General features: G+C 44.4%; 1 protein-coding gene across 2 annotated transcripts in view; it reads left to right on the forward strand.

Moving 5' to 3' along the window:
* Positions 1–6,137: 6,137 nt before the first annotated feature.
* Positions 6,138–18,850, forward strand: part of LOC106609442 (netrin-4) — a 20,100-nt gene continuing 7,387 nt past the window's right edge. Inside the window, exons 1-3 of one of the 2 annotated variants that reach the window (XM_014208288.2) lie at positions 6,138–6,584; positions 7,428–7,969; positions 12,334–12,606. In XM_014208288.2, coding sequence (XP_014063763.2) covers positions 6,527–6,584; positions 7,428–7,969; positions 12,334–12,606 — 873 coding nt within the window. In that variant the 5' untranslated portion in view covers positions 6,138–6,526. The remainder of the gene's footprint in view (positions 6,585–7,427; positions 7,970–12,333; positions 12,607–18,850) is intronic. The other variant, XM_014208289.2, reaches the window with a different exon arrangement.

The raw sequence follows: 18,850 nt of genomic DNA on the forward strand, positions 1-18,850 counted from the left end.
CAAAGGTTGATCAATTATTGAGAAGAGCCAGAAATATTTATGTACCGCCACCTAGTGTACTGAGGGGCAAAAATTAAGAGACATGATTTACATTTCCATGTTCATTGCTCATTGCGACAGATATTTTATCGGAAAATGTTATAGATAAGTAAAGGACAGTAAACTATTATATTTATCCATATCCATCTTCAAATGGTTGCATTTTATTCAAAAGACTGCCCATGTGTATGGGACAATGGCGCCCTCTGGCGGCTATAGCGGTTATCGTGTTGAGTACTGCACCTCGGTCCTCTTCCAAAAAATCTTTGGGCTGTGATGTGACTTATTTACTGTCAATGGATGTAATCTACCTAGATAAAGCTTTACTAATTTCTATGTAACGCAGCAAATAAACAAATTCAATGTTTTCAAGCCAAACCCCAGTCTTCAGCCATGTCCCAGGAGGAATGACCCATCAATGGAAACCACTGGTGTCCAAGGTCATTGTAATTGAATTAAAAACATTTGAAACAAGATTTGAAATCTGCATTTAATTTCAAATAAAATATTTATTTATTTTCAATAAATGAATATATTTTGTCTGGAATTGCATGAAGAACTTATGGCATAGAGGGAAACTGTCAAATCTGGGTCTGTCTGGCAGCTCTCTTTACTGTTACTTAACCATTTGGCAAGTTTGAACTTGAGATCATGAATAATACTTAAAACAGCAAGGGATAGTTTAAGTGGAAATTCCTCTGAAATTACACTAAACCGTCTTTACATTACTGAAATACTGATGTCCTTACATCAATGTTAATGTGTTTGTGTGAGCATGTTCAGGTATGGGTGTGTGTGTGTGTGTGTGTGTGTGTGTGTGTGTGTGTGTGTGTGTGTGTGTGTGTGTGTGTGTGTGTGTGTGTGTGTGTGAAATCAAATTAAATCAAATTTTATTGGTCACATACACATGGTTAGCAGATGTTAATGTGAGTGTAGCGAAATGCTTGTGCTTCTAGTTCCAACAGTGCAGTAATATCTAACAAGTAATCTAACAAATTCACAACCATTACCTTATACACACAAATGTAAAGGGATGAATAAGAATATGTACATATAAATATATGGATGAGCGATGGCTGTGCGGCATAGGCAAGATGCAGTAGATGGTATAGAATACAGTATATACATATGAGATGAGTAATGTAGGATATGTAGACATTATTAAAGTGGCGTTATTTAAAGTGACTAGTGATACCTTATTAAATGGCCAGAGATTTGAGTCTGTATGTTGGCAGCAGCCACTCAATGTTAGTGATGGCTGTTTAACAGTCTGATGGCCTTGAGATTGATGTTTTTCAGTCTCTCGGTCCCAGCTTTGATGCACCTGTACTGACCTCGCCTTTTGGATGATAGCGGGGTGAACAGGCAGTGTTCACGATCATCTGCTTTGTTTTGTTGACGTTGAGTGAGAGGTTATTTTCCTGACACCACACTCCAAGGGCCCTCACCTCCTTCCTGTAGGCCGTCTCGTCGTTGTTGGTAATCATGCCTACCACTGTAGTGTCGTCTGCAAACTTGATGATTGAGTTGGAGGCGTGCATGGCCACGCAGTCATGGGTGAACAAGGAGTACAGCAGAGGGATGAGAACGCACCCTTGTGGGGCCCCAGTGTTGAGGATCGGGGGGGGGGGGGATGTTGTTTCCTACCCTCACCACCTTGGGGCGTCAGAAAGTCAAGGACCCAGTTGCACAGGGCGGGATCGAGACCCAGGGTCTCGAGCCTAATGACGAGTTTGGAGGGTACTATGGTGTTAAATGCTGAGCTGTAATCAATGAACAGCATTCTCTTGTCCAGATGGGATAGGGCAGTGTGTAGTGTGATGGCGATTGCTTCGTCTGTGGACCTATTGGGGCAGTAAGCAAATTGGAATGGATCTAGGGTATCAGGTAGGGTGAAGGTGATATGATCCTTCACTAGTCTCTCAAAGTACTTCATGATGACAGAAGTGATTGTTACGAGGCAATAAAGGGCATGAAAGGGCATTGTGAGTGCGTGTGTGTGTTTGTGTGTGTCTGGTTGTATGAACAGACATACACCTAGGTATGTATCATGGGAAAACTCTTATACTGTTAAAGGAGAGTTAAACTATCACTAATCATGAGCTGCTGCATGCATGACCTAGGATAACACTGACATGTCCCATTGTCTATTGTGTAATAGATATGCAGGGATGAAGACTCATGGGGAAGATGGAAACAGAAGTGCAGGATATAATCCAGGAGAACTAGAGCTCTCAGCAAAACAGAGAATGAAAGATATTACACAGTATGCAGGTCTGCTCTGGTGTGCTCCATGGAGAGTAGCCATGCTGGGCTCATTGAGGTGAAGCGGAAAGCAGCAGAGAGGAAGCGGGTTGAGGGCCTATCAAAGAATTAGAGCAGGAGATCACTGAGCTAGAGGAGGAGGGGGGGCATTGAGGGTCAGAGCCCCACATCATTCCTGAATACCAATGCAGCTCCATGACTTCACTGTCCTACTGTATAATGCGCATCACCAGCACTGACCACACGAGGGCAACATGTACACAGACACTGTTTGTTACTTAGCTCAAATTTCACAATATTTGGAAGCGTGTAGCCTATTGCAGAGAGAGAATATGCTACAATCAAACCCCATATCATAAGCAGCACTGTCCCCAGCTACGCTTTAATATAGGCCTAATGACAAAATGAGAAGTTATAATATTATTGAGATTTTGCCTATATTAGGCCTACAATAAGATTTATTGCTGTCATTATTAAAGGGATATTTTGGGATTTTGGCAATTCCCTTTATCGACTTCCCCTGAGTCAGATGAACTCGTGGATACCATTTTTATGTCTCTGCATGCAGTTTGAAGAAAGTTGATAACTAGCGCTAGTGGAGCTTGTTAACTAGCATTAGCGCAATGACTGGAAGTCTATGGGCATGCTAGCAGATACCTATAGACTTCCAGTCATTGCGCTAACGCCAGTTAGCATTGGCTCGCGAAACTACCTCTTACTGCCTTCATAATGGACACAGAGACCTAAAAATGGTATCCACGAGCTCGTCTGACTCTGGGGAACTCTTTGCCAAAATTCCAAAGTATCCATTTAAGAGTCCTTTGGAAACGGAAGCAGGACTATGGTAGGCTATTAAGAATTAAAAGGCCAACCCCTGGTATAATCATCTCTGCATATGGCAGGGTAGTTTATTAATTAATTGGTACTGCATAAAACAGATAAGTTAATAATTCTCAATAGGCTTGCATTCCACTCCAATTAGCTGGGATTTTGTCGGGATAGGCCATCAGTAGCATATTGTCAACATAGCCCATGCAGAAGTATATTTAGCCAAGTGACCAAACTCCCCATATATATACACTACCGTTCAAAAGTTTGAGGTCACTTACAAATGTCCTTGTTTTTGAAAGAAAAGCTATTTTTTTGCTCATTAAAAAAACATCAAATTGATCAGAAATACAGTATAGACATTGTTAATGTTGTAAATGACTATTGTAGCTAGAAACAGCAGATTTTTTTATGGAATATCTACATAGGTGTACAGAGGCCCATTATCAGCAACCATCACTCCTGTGTTCCAATGGTACGTTGTGTTAGCTAATCCAAGGTGATCATTTTAAAAGGCTAATTGATCATTAAAAAACCCTTTTGCAATTATGTTAGCACAGCTGAAAACTGTTGTTCTGATTAAAGAAGCAATAAAACTGGCCTTCTTTAAACTAGTTGAGTATCTGGAGCATCAGCATTTGTGGTTCGATTACAGGCTCAAAGTGGCCAGAAACAAAGAACTTTCTTCTGAAACTCGTCAGTCTATTCTTATTCTGAGAAATGAAAGCTATTCCATGCGAGAAATTGCCAAGAAACTGAAGATCTCGTACAACGCTGTGTACTACTCCCTTCACAGTTCAGCGCAAACTGTCTCTAACCAGAATAGAAAAAGGAGTGGGAGGTCCCGGTGCACAACTGAGCAAGATGACAAGTACATTAGAGTGTCTAGTTTGAGAAACAGACGCCTCACAAGTCCTCAACTGGCAGCTTCATTAAATAGTGCCCGCAAAACACCAGTCTCAACGTCAACAATGAAGAGGCGACTCTGGGATGCTGGCCTTCTAGGTTTGAAAAACAAGGACATTTCTAAATGACCCCAAACTTTTTTTCCATCCCTAATTTCGATCCTGTCTCATCGCTGCAACCCCCCAACAGGCTGGGGAGGCAAAGTTCGAGTCATGCGTCCTCTGAAACATGACCTGCCAAACCTTGCTTCTTAACACCCGCCCGCTTAACCCGGAAGCCAGCTGCACCAATGTCTTGGAAGAAACACAATTCAACTGACAACCAGGGTCAGCCTGCAGGCGCCTGGCCCGCCACAAGGAGTCGCTAGAGTGCCCGCCCGTCCAAACCCTCCCCTAACCCAGACGACGCTGGGCCAATTGGGCGCTGCCCTATGGACTCCCAATTACAGCCGGTTGTGATACAGCCTGGGATCAAACCCAGGTCTGTAGTGATGCCTCTAGCACTGCGATGTAGTGCCTTAGACCATTGCGCCACTCAGGAGGCCCCCAAATTCCACAATTTGGAAGTAAGTGCCCAGTGAAAATCTCTCTTTTAAAAGTTAATATTAATCGCTTTGACTCGTCCTACACTCGTATTTGTGGCCAAAACATAAATGGGAGAAAAAACACTTCAAAACCCCAACCTCAAATTTGTATCTCAAACAAATGTTTCAAAAATGCTTGCTATTTCCTCATATAACATGATGTCATCTCCTTGAGGAGGATGAGCTGGCCTATCAGCGTTCTAGAGGAGGATGAGTTGGCCAATCAATGGTCTACTTGCGTGAATATTTATAATGTCCAGTACACACACACCATTCCAACACAGAAAAGCTGCTGTTTTAACATAATTAATAAAACATCTTGGAAGGAAAACTATTGTCAGTTATTATAGGTCATATTTCATAGAAATCAATCTGGAAACACTGGTCAGTTACTTTAGTTTAAAGTGAGTCACTAGCTAGGTTGCCATCAAATTGGTGACAGATTTTCTTGTGAATATTCTAAAATCTGCATAAATAAAATATGCGCATTTGATGTGTTTTCATCAAAATGACTTGTGCTAAAAGTCTGTGTGTGATGACATTGTGCACATAAAAATAACTGTTGCGGTAAAATTCCCATGTACATATTAAAAAATACAAGTTAAATGGGTTTCCATTGTATTTTCAACTCTACTGATGTCACAAAACATGTGTTATATAGCGAATGTGCCCACTCTGGTATTGGCATGTGTGCTCTAGCCACCAGCTCGCAGATACAGTGCGGGTACAGTCTACACATGATAAGATTATTATGGCCAAAAGAGGGAGATTGTTTATATTTGTCAAACGGCAGCCAAGCATGGATTCATCAAGTCACCAGAATAAGATCCTCGATATTAATTGGAAAGTAGCATCAAGCTCATCACCTTGCACTTTCACCACCCTGTGAAGTTCATCATCATTTATTTCATCTGTAGCCTAATAAACTGTTTGCTTTCCCGAGTCCTAGTAGGATGCCCACATAAACATGTCATCCGTGACTCCAAGTTTACTTCGATATGATGGTTATATCAATATTTGGTCATAAAAGCGTTTACACCTTCATTTCTCGCATAATACATTAACCTACACAAAAATATCCAACCTCATATTTTACCGACAAAATTAGCTGTTTCCATCAGGCATGTTGTACATTTTGTTTTAGCGGACATGTAGGCCTACTTTATTCGCATAAAAAGGTTGGATGGAAACGTGGTTAGTCTCCTTTCTAAAAAGGGGCAACTATTTACCCCAATGTGAATCCTGTTCAGCTCACGAACCTCAATAATTCTGGACCCTGGGTTTTGTTATTCTGCGTTCCTTTGTTTTGTTTACACGAAGTGTCAATAAACTTTACCGCATTTCATTTTTTCATCCGGATGAGTGTCTGTGGATTGGCGAGATTTGGATGACCACAGCGTGCCAGCTCTGACCTGACACTAACTGGCTCCACACTACCAGGGATGTTCCTTTAAAGAGAAAAATGCAAAGAGACGGGGCGGAGCCGCAAGCCCGCTGTCACTCTCTCAGTATTCCATAGTAGACTCACAGTATATCTTCAGGCTATTAGCAAGCAAATGAACTGTAAGGTAGAAGGTCCCGACGAATACGAGAGAACGAAAGAGAGAACGGCTTTTGCAGAAGTAAATGCGGCATAATGGAATACTTTTCCCTGGGTGTTTGAACCTTCTGTGTTGTCAAACTGGGGACTTTGTTCTTCTTTGATCATATCTGATTGTTATTGAAATGGATAGTATAACCTACACTGGCTTTGAACCTTGGCTTTACATTCGCGGATGAAATCTTACACCTATTTGCCACTTGAATAACACCAACGCGGTGTCGCGTTGCCTATTCACAAGGCTGCTCTCTAGGTATCTCATAGGCTAACCTCTTCTTGGGAACACTTACTCTTGGGTCGGAACTATGATGTGGACTTTGTTTGCTGTTTTTACCTGTACTGGACTATCTGGTATTCTTGCAGGTTTGTATTTTTTCTTTAAAAAAAAAACCCTGCTCCTAGTCGAATTGGATTCATAGGCAGTGTATTCATTGTGTGCAACAATGTAGCGTTCCCGCTGTCTCGGAACAATACGCGTGATAAGTGCAGCAACGGTGACAAAAGTATTTCCTCACGCTCCGCTCTGTTAACCACCTCGGGTCAACATTCTATTTGTGTGGAGGTGAAACTCGTGTGTCATGATATCATTGAGATTTTCTCTATAATGTAGAATGTTTTCAAACGAAACACAAAGATACTGATATGTTTTTATAACTATGTAATAACCTCAAAGACCAATACAATGAAGGCTACTGTGAGCTACCATCCATTGTTGACTGCCAAAAATTGATTTTGAATACCTGCCCACATTATAAACAGAATTGTTGTGTTATATAAAAACATGAAACCCCGTTGTGAACAGAACAGCCCTTGTGTGTATGTTGGCAGTGGAGAGGACTCTTAAAGATGGCAGTGTTGCCCAGAAGGTGTTTTTACATCCCATGCGCAATGCATCTGGAACACGTCTGGAGTGCACATTCTCCTCCCATAGCTTCCCAAAACCTGATCTGTGTCAAAGTCCACATTGAAGCATTCAAGTTAAGACTTTAGATTCAAGTTTAGATGACGCACACACACACACACACACACACACACACACACACACACACACACACACACACACACACACACACACACACACACACACACACACACACACACACACACACACACACACACACACACACACACACACACACACACACACACATCCTCACCCTCCTCCTCTTCCTTCCCCTATAACCTGTCCTTTCTCTCTTCCTGTAGATGTGGGTCGTGTAGGGGGGGTAGCCCCTCGCTGTGAGAGCCAGGCGTGTAACCCCCGAATGGGCAATCTGGCGCTAGGCCGCAGGGTCCTGACCCAGACCGTGTGTGGCTACAAGGGCACCGAGCCCTACTGCTCCTACTCTGACCCCTCCTCCTCCACAGCGCCCTGCCCCCCGGCCAGGTGTGGGGAGTGCAACGCGGCCCTCCCCCTGCAGGCCCACCTGGCTGCAGCCATGGCCGACTCCTCCTTCCGCCACCCCAACACCTGGTGGCAGTCGTCCGGGGAAGTGGAGTCTGAGACTCTGCAGCTGGATCTGGAGGCAGAATTCATCTTCACCCACCTGATCATGGTGTTCCGCTCGTCCCGCCCTATCGCCATGACACTGGAGCGCTCGCAAGACTTTGGGCAGACCTGGAAGACATTGCAGTACTACGCCAGGAACTGTAGCGCCACCTTTGGACTGGAGGAGGGAAAGGCAGTGCTGGACGGGGCCCCCTGCACCTCCAAATACTCTGGAGCTTACCCCTGTACCAGGGGAGAGGTGAGGAGGGTGTGTGTGTGTGTGTGTGTGTGTGTGTGTGTGTGTGTGTGTGTGTGTGTGTGTGTGTGTGTGTGTGTGTGTGTGTGTACACAGACAGACAGACAGACAGACAGACAGACAGACAGACAGACAGACAGACAGACAGACAGACAGACAGACAGACAGACAGACAGACAGACAGACAGACAGACAGACAGACAGGACTGTCTGAGTCTGAACCAGGTGTTAGTCCAGACAGCAGCTCAGACTCACACCTCTAGCCGTCCAGGATGTGTCCTGTCATGGCACCTTACTTATGGACGGATGAACAGCTGGAAGGAAGGAGGGATGATAGATGTTGGCTACTGTACTACACACAGGAGTGTCCACTCCACTGCCCCCCCCATTCATAAAGCTAACCTGCATATTCCCCTGTGTGTTTAAATCACGGGTCTCTAATCTAAATACAGGTACTAATTAAAACCGTGATGAGTTGAGTCAGGTGTGTTAGTGCTGTTCTGGAACTCCAGCCTGCGCACCCTAACCTCTCTACAGCTCTCTACGGCCTGGGTAGTCCATAGTACCCAAGCCAGCAGCAGCACTACGGGGGATAGTGTTATTACTACCGAAGGGTGGTTATCAGGTGGGTGTAGGGATTATGTGACAAGAAAGGGTTCCTGGCAGCTCCTTGATGTCTAACTGAAACATTGTGTGAGGGGTTTCAGCTCCTACCAAGGCAGAGCTAACAGTTCACTCAGTGCAGGGAGATCAGGTAGTGCAGGGTTCCCCGACTGGCGGCTCACAGGGCCGGACTTGGTGGTTTTATTAGGCCCCCCAAGTTTTCTGAGAATAATAAAAAACAATATATATATATTGTCTATAAAATTATTTCCAATTATGTTCCGGCCCCCGACCATCCGCTTAAGACAAAAATGGGCCGTGGCTGAATCTAGTTGATGATCCCTGATGTAGTGCATGTTGACTCTGTAATGAATCTAGTTGATGATCCCTGATGTAGTGCATGTTGACTCTGTAATGAATCTAGTTGATGATCCCTGATGTAGTGCATGTTGACTCTGTAATGAATCTAGTTGATGATCCCTGATGTAGTGCATGTTGACTCTGTAATGAATCTAGTTGATGATCCCTGATGTAGTGCATGTTGACTCTGTAATGAATCTAGTTGATGATCCCCTGATGTAGTGCATGTTGACTCTGTAATGAATCTAGTTGATGATCCCTGATGTAGTGCATGTTGACTCTGTAATGAATCTAGTTGATGATCCCTGATGTAGAGCATGTTGACTCTGTAATGAATCTAGTTGATGATCCCTGATGTAGTGCATGTTGACTCTGTAATGACTAGTTGATGATCTCTGATGTAGTGCATGTTGACTCTGTAATGAATCTAGTTGATGATCCCTGATGTAGTGCATGTTGACTCTGTAATGAATCTAGTTGATGATCCCTGATGTAGTGCATGTTGACTCTGTAATGACTAGTTGATGATCCCTGATGTAGTGCATGTTGATTCTGTAATGAATCTAGTTGATGATCCCTGATGTAGTGCATGTTGACTCTGTAATGAATCTAGTTGATGATCCCTGATGTAGTGCATGTTGACTCTGTAATGATCTAGTTGATGATCCCTGATGTAGTGCATGTTGACTCTGTAATGGTACTGCTCCACAGGCTTTTCCCTGGTAGGATTGCCTACATGTAATCCTGTCATCTTTTATGATCCGCTGTATCGTACATCCAAAAGCAGTCTTCCCCCGTGAGTGGTGTGTGTGTCCATGCAAGTGTGAGCATGTGAAAGTGTGTATGTGTTTATTTGAGGGACCCAGCTACTATAAGATACTTGAGTCATGTTGTGATGTGCGTGCAATGCATGTTTGTGTGTGAATGCTTGTGTGTTTTTGTGTGTGTGTGAGGGAAGCAGCGAGACACTGTGATAGTAGCATGACCTGTACCCTCTAACCTCTGTCTGATGACCCTGAGGTCAGGGGAGGGGTCCAGACTCCAGAGTCCTTTCAGCTCCTCATCACAGAGCCTGTTATACTAAACCATTCTCCACTCTCTCTATCGCTATGGCTACTGTATTTATCTTGTGATGTTCATCATTAACTAAAACCATAATTCTGACAGCTCAACTGTCTGTGGCCTGTCTGGTGATGACAGCAAGGCATGTACAGAACTGTGTGTGTGCTTTACCCTGGGAGCTGAGAGCTGTGCTCTGTGTGTTATGTTCATACAGAGGGCAAGGTGCAAACGCAAATATGCCTACCCTGTCAGGCTTTCACCTACTAGCTCAATGTGTGTGTGTGTGTGTGTGTGTGTGTGTGTGTGTGTGTGTGTGTGTGTGTGTGTGTGTGTGTGTGTGTGTGTGTGTGTGTGTGTGTGTGTGTGTGTGTGTGTGTGTGTGTGTGTTTAGTCAGTGTTAAGTGTTTGGGCTCCTGCAATCAGATAAGTGTTTAGCTGTGATGGATAGCAAGAAGGAGGGAGGAGGAGGAGTGTCTTAGCTTGGAGCGATACTGTGAGGGAGCAGGTATTCTCAGCTTCCCCCCTCCTTTATCTGATGAACATTAAAAAGCATGTCATCTCTTGTGCTGAGAGCTGAACATGTTCATCTGAATGGGGGAAACCCTGGGAGGCTTGTTCAGGTACTAACTGAAGAGGTCTCGTTAGTCTCTCTGTTGGAAAGCTCAGGGCTCCTTATTTATGAGGTCAGTTGGGCTGGAAGAGTGTGTGTTTAGGTGTTATAGAGACTGGGACCTCAGGGAGGGAGCCGTCCAAACAGAGCCCCACACACACCCCTCTCTCTCTGTCTGTCTGTCAAGGAGGAAGTGCCGTTGCCCTGATGGAAGTTGGTCCTGCAGGCGAGACGGCCCATCCCCCTCCTCTCTCTCTCTCTCTCTCTCTCTCGCTCTCTCCCTCCATCAATGCCCATTGTTCCTGTTTACCAGAATACAGTCCACAGCGCTTTGATGGAATTAGGGCTGTTAAAGCCAGTCTTACACTGTTTTTCAGACTGTAACAGGAAGAAAAGATTATGAGCGTAGAAATGCCACATGCTCCCCTGACTAAGATTTCTGTGGGACTGCTCTCTCTGTTTCTATGGTTTGGCACACCATACCCAGACAGTGACTTGACGTTTCATAAAAACTTTAATGAGAGACTTACTTTGTTTGTTTGTATGTGTGTGTTAGAGTTTGCTTTCGTTGTGTGGGTTGCATGAAGTCTGTGCCCTTCTGGAGAATCCAGAAGGCCTCTTGTGGAATTTTTGCAGGGTATGGGAATGTTGATTGGGTAAGTGTGTGTGTAGTTGGGAATGTTCATTGCATGTTGTGTGTGGAGTTTGGGATTGTCCATTGGGGATGTGTTTGTATGTGTGTGTGTGTGTGTGTGTGTGTGACAGTGTTGCTGCGGTGTCGCCAGGCTTTCGCAGAGCCTTTGTCCAGGGCTGAGTTATGTGGGGCTGCATCTCTTGCCTGCTCTTTTGTCTCGTCCTCCTCTCCCGCGGACTGGCGCCCCTTGCCCTATTTGTTGTGTTCCCTTAATTGCGGAACACAATGCCGTGACTCTGTGACCTATTCCAACAACAGGGAACTTAATAGTGCTCCTCCCATCACACCCCAGGCCAGCCATACAGCCAATGGAGACACAGCATGGGCTTGACTCACAAACACACACCCCTCACCCAATGATATCTATATCAGGGATACATACTCTCCTCCAATAACACTCCCTCCCAGCATCACACACTTCCATCAATGACAGCTAACTCCCCTTAAACAAACACACTTCTGCTCCAGTGATATCTGTGTCCGAAACACACTTCTGCTCCAGTGATATCTGTGGCAGAAACACACTTCTGCTCCAGTGATATCTGTGGCAGAAACACACTTCTGCTCCAGTGATATCTGTGGCAGAAACACACTTCTGCCCCAGTGATATCTGTGGCAGAAACACACTTCTGCTCCAGTGATATCTGTGGCAGAAACACACTTCTGCCCCAGTGATATCTGTGTCCGAAACACACTTCTGCTCCAGTGATATCTGTGGCAGAAACACACTTCTGCTCCAGTGATATCTGTGGCAGAAACACACAGCCCTCTCAGGAACACAGTTCACCCTCAACAACAGCAGCAGTGTAAGCAGGTTGCCATAGGAGCAGCCACCGATGTGATGGCAGTTGTGCTTGGGCTGGGGGGTAAAATGGAGGGATCATCAATTTAGGGATGCAAGACTCAGTGAGAGAGGAAGAAAGAGAGACAGAGAGAGCGGTGAAGAAAAGAAGATGTGTTGTCACCAAGTCTTGCATAATAACATAGTGCCATTAACTCGTATCATTTTGACTGACTGTTGGATTGGTTGATTGACAGGTGATCTACCGTGCCCTCCCCCAATGGGAAGCTCTTGACCCATATGGCGTGGCAGGCCAGGAGCAGCTGAGGGTGACCAACGTGCGCGTCCGTCTGCAGGAGCGCCAATCCTGTCCCTGCCAGGCCAAAGATCCCACCGTTGGAGCCCCGCCCACCCAGCACTTCGCCATTTATGACCTCATCGTGAAGGGCAGCTGCTTCTGCAACGGGCACGCCGAGCAGTGTGTCCCCGCGCCCGGCTACCGCCCTGTCAGGGACAGAACCAACCACGTGGTGAGTGTGTGTGTCTGTGTTTCTGTCTGCGTATCTTACTGTGTGTGTGTGTGTGTGTGTGTGTGTGTGTGTGTGTGTGTGTGTGTGTGTGTGTGTGTGTGTGTGTGTGTGTGTGTGTGTGTGTGTGTGTGTGTGTGTGTAAGTGCGTGCATACCCGTGTTCATGCATGTGTTTTGTGTATCAGTCATTAGCATAGTGATGAGGGCTATCACCTTTCTCTGTCCCACTTCCTGTGCTGGGCTTGCTGTCTGGGTAGATAAATAGCTGCCTTTCCTGTGATCCAGATTACAAAGGAGATGTTGATATTGATTCAGCACTGGGCTAATGATGGTGTTGAAGTCTAAAAAAGTGTGTGTGTGTGTGTGTGCGCACGCTGATAAAGGTGTGAATGGACATGGCTGATTCACAGTGTGTAGATGGACATTAGAGATGCAACGAGCGTTTTCAGACTGCCTGTGGAACGCCTATCTCTGCCATCTCCACAAGCAGTTCTGCCCGACGCCTTTTGAAGCAGAGCGCCTATTCTATTGCAATCAGCAGGCCCAGAGAGCAGGGAAAGTGAGTGTGACAAAATAACCTTTAGACTGCAGACACAGAGACAAAGACATAGACTACACAGAGACTGTCTGACTGTGGGTAACTATAACTTTGTGTATGAGTGTTAAGCCCACAATAGCAGTGTCTGTGGCAGTATTACAGTATCTAGGAGCTTGTATGTTTGCAGCCGGTCAGTCTGTCTCCTCTGTGTGAGCCCACTGTAATCAGAGGTGTCTGTCTGTCATCCTCCCCCATAATATCACTGGCTTATATAGTAACGTAGTGGACTACACCTAGTTAGGACTTGACTCTATCTAGGCTACAAAAGCATCCTCAGAATGTGTTTGAAGCTTTTTAATGTTGATATTCTAAACATTAGGTTATATCACAACACGACCTAACGTTGTAGGAACGTCGGTGTGTCGTGTGATATGCGGGAGAGTTGGGTAAACAAGCGTTGAGACGGGGGACGGTATGAGGTTATATAAGTACTTTCCCTTTCCCTCGCTCTCTCGCTCTCTCTCTATCAGCAGTTTGTTTTCTGTCTCTGTTTCGACCCAGGACGGTCATATCTACCAAACCCAAACAACCAGAGCACGACAAGACAGTGAGGAGAGATTAGAAGCCTGTAAACACACTCAAACAAGACGGGAGGGTGTGAGTTTGTGTACATGTTTTCCTACCTAATAAGGACCAGAATGTCCTGACAAGGCAGGAAAACAAGACACTTTTTGAAAAGTCAAGACTTTGTTCATGTCCTGAATTTGTTAAAATGCTATTTTAGGCTTAAGGGTTAAGTTTAGTGTTTGGGGCTGAGATCAGGGTTAAGGTTAGGGTTAGGTTTTAGGTTAGGAGTTAGGGTTAGGGGGTTGAGGTTTAGGTTAGAGTTAGGTTAAGGGAAAATAGGATTTTGAATGGGAATATATTTTTACTCCCCAAAAAGTCCAGAAAATTCTGAGTACCCCTCGCCATTGCACATGGAATGAGGCGGGGTTGGTTGTGGGCGGAGTCGGGCCTGTACCAGCCCCGCCCACCACACATTTTCATTAGTTGAGGTGCATTCGCATTCCACCACACTCTGCTTTTTGATATGTCAGCACATACAGTACCATTCAAAAGTTTGTAAACACCTACTCATTCAAGGGTTTTTCTTTATTTTTACTATTTTCTACATTGTAGAATAGTAGTGAAGACCTCAAAACTATGAAATAACACATATGGAATCATGTAATAACCAAAAAACTGTAAAACAAATTGTTCAATGTAGCCACCATTTGCCTTGATGGCAGCTTTGCACACTCTTGGCATTCTCTCAACCAGCTTTATGAGGTAGTCTCCTGGAATGCATTTCAATTAACAGGTGTGTCTTGATAAAAGTTAAGAATATATTTCCTTCTTAATGCATTTGAGACAATCAGCTGTGTTGTGACAATGTAGGTGTGGTATACAGAAGATAGCCCTATTTAGTAAAAGACCAAGTCCATATTATGGCAAGCACAGCTCAAAACAGCGAAAACCACAGTCCATCATTACTTTAAGACATGAAGGTCAGTCAATCCAGAAAATGCCAAGAACTTTGAAAGTTTCTTCAAGTGCAGTCGCAAAAACCATCAAGCACAATGATGAAACTGTCTCTCATGAGGACCGCCACAGGAAAGGAAGACCCAGAGTTACCTCTGCTGCAGAGGATAACTTCATTAGAGTTAACTGCACGTCAGATTGCAGCCCAAATAAATGCTTCATAGAGTTCAAATAACAGACACATCTCAACATCAACTGATCAGATGAGACTGTGTGAATCAGGGCTTCATGTTCGAATTGCTGCAAAGAAACCACTACTAAAGGTCACCAATAATAACAAGAGACTTGCTTGGGCCAAGCTACATGAGCAATGGACATTAGACCTGTGGTAATCTGTCCTTTGGTCTGATGAGTGAACATTTGAGATTTTTGGTTCTAACTGCCGTGTCATTGTGAGACGCAGAGTAGGTGAACGGATGATCTCCGCATGTGTGGTTCCCACTGTGAAGCACGGAGGAAGAGGTGTGATGGTGTGGGGGTGCTTTTTTCAACAGGACAATGACCCAACACACCTCCAAGCTGTGTAAGAGCAATTTGACCAAAAAGGAGAGTGATGGAGTGCTGCATCAGATGTCCTGGCCTCCACAATCACCCGACCTCAACCCAATTGAGATGGTTTGGGATGAGTTGGACTGCAGAGTGAAGGAAACGCAGCCAACAAGTGCTCAGCATATGTGGGAACTCCTTCAAGACTGCTGGAAAAGCATTCCAGGTGAAGCTGGTTGAGAGAATACCAAGAGTGTGCAAAGCTGTCAACAAGGCAAAGGGTGGCTACTTTGAAGAAACTCAAATATAAAATATATTATGATTTGTTGACTACATGATTCCATATGTGTTATTTCATTGTTTTGATGTCTTCACTATTATTTTACAATGTAGAAATACCTTTTAATGAGTAGGTGTGTCCAAAGCTTTGGCTGGTACTGTAGATGCAACAGAGTAGCTAGCTAGTTAGATGGCTAACATTGTAGGTTTATAGAGTCATGTCTAACAATACAAATCATTAATTTCTAATCCATTTTTTGGGTTCATCATTTCTGTTGGCTGTAAATACTTTTTATACATGCTTATGCTGTTAAAGCAATTCACTTTTTCACACATCGAAAAATGTTGTTTACTCTGTTCCTATGGTTACCGGTGCCCTTTCCTCTGTTTTCTGGAGTTGTGGAATTTGCGGTTTGCCTAATTGAAAGTGATGCAAACTAGATAATGCTAAACAAGGTTGGAATGTTGTTACATAATTTAATATGAAATACAATAATTAATTAGTTTGACAATATACCCCCATTTCATGGGTGCACAATCTCTAGACAGTGCATACTGTATGACCCAAAGCAATTATGCAGTCTTAATACATCCACAGTGGGATTTCAAACATTTATGTTGTTGTTGTAAACAACAGGTGTGGCCTAACAGTGAAATGCTTACGTGCAGGCCCTTCCCAATAATGCAGAGAGAAAGAAAATAGAGAAATAATAGAAAAATAAAACACAATAATAAAAGTAATAATAGATACACAATTAGTAACGATAAATACATGGGGTACCAGTACCGAGTTGATGTGCAGGGGTATGAGGTCATTGAGGTAGATATGTACATATAACTACGAATAAAGTGACAGATAATAAACAGTAGAAGCAGCGTATGTGAGGAGTCAAAAAAGTGAGTGCAAAAAGGGTCAATGCAGATAGTCCGGGTAGCTATTTGGTTAACTATTTAACTAACAATTTAGCAATCTCATGGCTTGGGGGTAGAAGCTGTTCAGGGTCCTGTTTGTTCCAGACTTGGTGCATTGGTTGCCGTGCGGTATCAGAGAGAACAGTCTATGACTTGGGTGGCTGGAGTCTTTGACAATTTTTAGGGCCTTCCTCTGACACCGCCTGGTATAGAAGTCCTGGATGGCAGGGAACTCAGCCCCAATGATGTACTACTAGGCTGTGCGCACTACCCTCTGTAGCGCCTTGCAGTCGGATACCAAGTAGTTGCCATATCAAGCGGTGATGCAGCCAGTCAGATGCTCTCAATGGTGCAGCTGTTGAACTTTTTGAGGATCTGAGGACCCATGCCAAATCTTTTCAGACTCCTGAGGGGGAAGAGGCGTTGTCATGCCCTCTTCTCGACTGTGTTGGTGTGTTTGGACCATGATATGGCCAAGTTTCCAAGAAAAAGGATATTACAGTTCTTCAGGTCCCGTTGATAGGATAGTCTCAAACGGTGCTCGTCCAGTTTGTTCTCCAGTGATTGTACATTCGCCAATAGAACAGAGGGTAGAGGCGGTTTATTTACTTGCTGCCATAGTTTAATCAGGTTGCCCGCACGTTGGCCTTTATATTGCCGGATAAGTAGAAATCTTCATCCAAATCGAGGTTAGTGATAGCTGTTCTGATGTCCAGATGCTCTTTTCGGTCATAGGAACCGATGGCGGAAACATTATGTACAAAAGTTAAGATCAGCTCAAACAAAAAACAAAAAATAGCAGTTCAGGAGCCAGGATTTTGTGCACCCATGATTTCAACAGTTTTTTCTGTTTATTGTCAAACTAATTAATTATTGTATTAAATCTTAAATTCTAACAACATTCCAACCGTATTTAGCATTATCTAGTCCAAAGCTGGCATGATTCTATCCACTATTTGTATGTTTGCATCACTTTTAATGAGAGACTTTTATTCAGAACCACAAATTCCACTTTTGTGGCTAATTGTTAATGTGGCTAGCTTCACATTGGTAGGGACATTCGTGTACCAGGGCCGCGTTCAGCAGGAGGACGGACACAACGTTGGCCAACGTTCAGATATAAATGTAAAATGTAGAACAAACATGCCTCTGACTTAAGAAATCATGTCAGTTCTATTCATGGCATTTGAGTCTGCAACGTTCCAAAACGTTTTTTTTTTACTGAACATGCCCAGGCGAACCCATTGAGCAACACGAACCCAGCTCTGCGCATCGCTCGTCTGGAAAGCCTGAGCAAATGAAACCGTGTGGTGGGTGGGGTAGGCCCCGGTTAGGGGCCTCTCGAAAATTCATCAAAACTAAGCTGTGTGTGTGTGAGCAAGTAAGTAAACCCAATAATCAGTGGCCTTGATATTGAGGGCTATTAGTGCCCAGACAGTTTCGTCCAGTCCAAAGTGTTTTTTGGGAGAAACAGTGTTTTTGTTGTTGTGTTGCAGGGCTCACAGGTCCAGACCACATGGGAAGGTGATAATGGTCTGTGTGAGCCACTCTGAGTTGACCACAGAGCCCGTTTTTGGCCCACATCCAACCCTCTGGGCCCATGCTCAGCAACTGGAGAGTTAGCAGCAATTAGCATAGCAAGTGGAGAGGCAGTAAGAGTCTCTAAAGGCTGTAGAGACTTGCACAGTAACTGTAGTCTGAGAATGAGTCTCTGGAGAGGTGTTGGAATTTAAAGACTGCACCTCATGGAGAGTATTGTGCTATACAGGTGTTTGCCTGAGTACACACACACGCTGATGATCGGATTAACACACACACTTATCATGTTGTTTGGATGAATACACACACACGCTGCTGATGAATGACTTAATTTCACATTGGCCCATAAAGCTTTTGATGTGTGAGGGGAAATGGGCGTGAGTGACGCCCATCCTCTGGGTGTGGGGCTGCCAAGGTCTTCCTGAGCACCCCTCTGTACCCTCTGCCACCCCTCCCTGTCCATGTCCAACAACCTCTTTATCAGAGGGTCAGAGTGTTTGAAATACAGGCCTGTCAAAACAGAACACAAGCTCTTGGAGATTGGGGGGTGGGGTGGGGACAGGAAGGAGTGTGCGGGCATTTTATTTGTGTGCGTGCCTGGGAGCCTGGGTATGTATTCGTGTGTGTGTGTATTGGTGTATGTGTATGCGCTAACTGTTTGTTTGTCCAATCCAGACCTACCACATCCATTTCTCAGAATGTCTTACCTGTCTGTCCTTATCTTCCTCCATTCTCCTGGTTGATGGAATATGGTTGGGGTTATGTCTTGGGCTGGCACAGTGGCTGGGGTTGAGTTTGAGATAAGGTTAGGGTTAGATCTGGGGTTAGTGCAAGAGCCTGGGATATGTCCCAGTTCCGGTAGCTATAGGTCTCTCCCATGCCTGTGTTTAACCCTCTGTGTGAGCGTCTG

The sequence above is a fragment of the Salmo salar genome, chromosome ssa07 (genome assembly GCF_905237065.1).
Source record: "Salmo salar chromosome ssa07, Ssal_v3.1, whole genome shotgun sequence".
NCBI classification, from domain to species: Eukaryota; Metazoa; Chordata; class Actinopteri; order Salmoniformes; family Salmonidae; genus Salmo; species Salmo salar.